The sequence below is a fragment of the Nematocida parisii genome, assembly GCF_000250985.1.
Source record: "Nematocida parisii ERTm1 unplaced genomic scaffold supercont1.23, whole genome shotgun sequence".
NCBI lineage: Eukaryota > Fungi > Microsporidia > Nematocida > Nematocida parisii.
In genome coordinates this window covers 1-1,520 of record NW_013524668.1, presented here as the reverse complement: position 1 = coordinate 1,520, position 1,520 = coordinate 1, and the positions used below count along the sequence as shown (strand labels likewise).

The 1,520-nt window shown below is 28.4% G+C and overlaps 2 protein-coding genes across 2 annotated transcripts; both read right to left on the bottom strand.

Moving 5' to 3' along the window:
* On the bottom strand, window positions 1-268 carry NEPG_02644 (uncharacterized protein; the record flags this gene model as incomplete). The annotated part of the gene is made up of 1 exon (XM_013205017.1): window positions 1-268. A coding segment is annotated over one exon (268 nt), but the record flags the coding sequence as incomplete, so codon positions are not given.
* A 215-nt stretch (window positions 269-483) lies between these two features.
* On the bottom strand, window positions 484-645 carry NEPG_02643 (uncharacterized protein; the record flags this gene model as incomplete). Its single annotated transcript, XM_013205016.1, has 1 exon — window positions 484-645. The coding sequence occupies one exon, from the start codon at window positions 643-645 to the stop codon at window positions 484-486; it is 162 nt and encodes a 53-aa protein (XP_013060470.1).
* Window positions 646-1,520: the final 875 nt, after the last annotated feature.

Genomic DNA, 1,520 nt, shown 5'->3' with positions numbered 1-1,520 from the left:
TGTCATCATCAGTTATTTCTAAACTACTTGCATTTAAAGGTTTTATCATACCCCTATCAACTATAGCTAGATTATCACCGTGTTTCGCTAGTATATCTAATGCTCTCTGTAATCTAGAACACTCTCCTGATTCAGTCAATTCACACAGTTTACCAAATGTGCCTTCTGAAGTCATTTTATCATCTAATTCTTGTAAGCCTGCTTTCTCACATAGTACATTAATAGAAGGATCAAAGAATTTCTTCCTGGATATATAAACACATGCCATAGTTATAGGATTATTTTCTATTAATCTATAAAATGCATCTTGTTTATCTTTACTGTGTAATTCGCCTGCTACTTCTTTAATTAGATCTACATTTCGATCTGTCTGTTTTATAGATTCTATTATTGTATCTGTTATAGTATCTTCATTATATTCAATATCATTAGAAATAATTCTATTATATATTTTCACATACAGTATATTCTGTACTAGCCTTTCTAATGGTTTTGATAAATCTGTGAATATTCTTTTTTTTTGTTAATTTCTGTTACTATGTTATATAACGTGTTTACATCTTCTTCTTCCACCTTTCCTTGGTTTTTACTGAATTTATTCTTTACTTCTTTTCTTAATTCGTTCGGATCAATATTATATGTCATATAAATTTTAATAATATTCTTTATATTTATACTTTAAAAACGGAAAAATATAAATTATTTATAAAGTTCTTATTTAAATATTACGTTAATCATTAACAGACTTTAATTAATAAATATTTTATTGGTGTATATAATTAATTCTAAGTGAGTACTCTACCGGATATACTGCTAGTAATATAAGTACTATTATAGTATAATATATCATATTAATATATGATGACACCACCACACAGACATGGGCCATGAGGGCATTCTGTCAGTGTACTATCTTGTACAGTGATACTGCCTAGGCAATGTGTGTTAGTATCTCTGCATCAGTATACCAACTTATGATTGTTTAACTGGAGTACATCCCCAAATTTAGGGGTGATTATGGGAAGCATTGATGGGTAACTTCAGTACTAGGCCTAACTCAGTCGTATTATTAATACTCCGTGTCTATGCTGGCTTAGACTGTTTCTTAATACAATAAAGAAGACCTCTTCATTCACTTTCTTCTTTATTTTGACTACGTGGCAGAGCGGTGGTGTTACTTCCTTGTGAGTACGTTAATAATAAATAGGAGTTTACACTTACAAGGAGAAGGGGAAAATCAACTGTGTAATAAGTTATGATATAGTGTAATAAGTTATGATATAGTATAATAAGTTGTATTCATTGTGTAATAAGTTATGGTGTATAGTATTAATATTAGTATATTATGTAATAAGTTGTGTTCATTATGTAATAAGTTATGGTGTATAGTATTAATATTAGTATATTATGTAATAAGTTATAGTATACTATATTAATAGTGATATGTTATGTAATAAGTTATGGTGTATAGTATTAATATTGATGTATTGTGCAATAAGTTGTGTTCATTGTGTGATAAG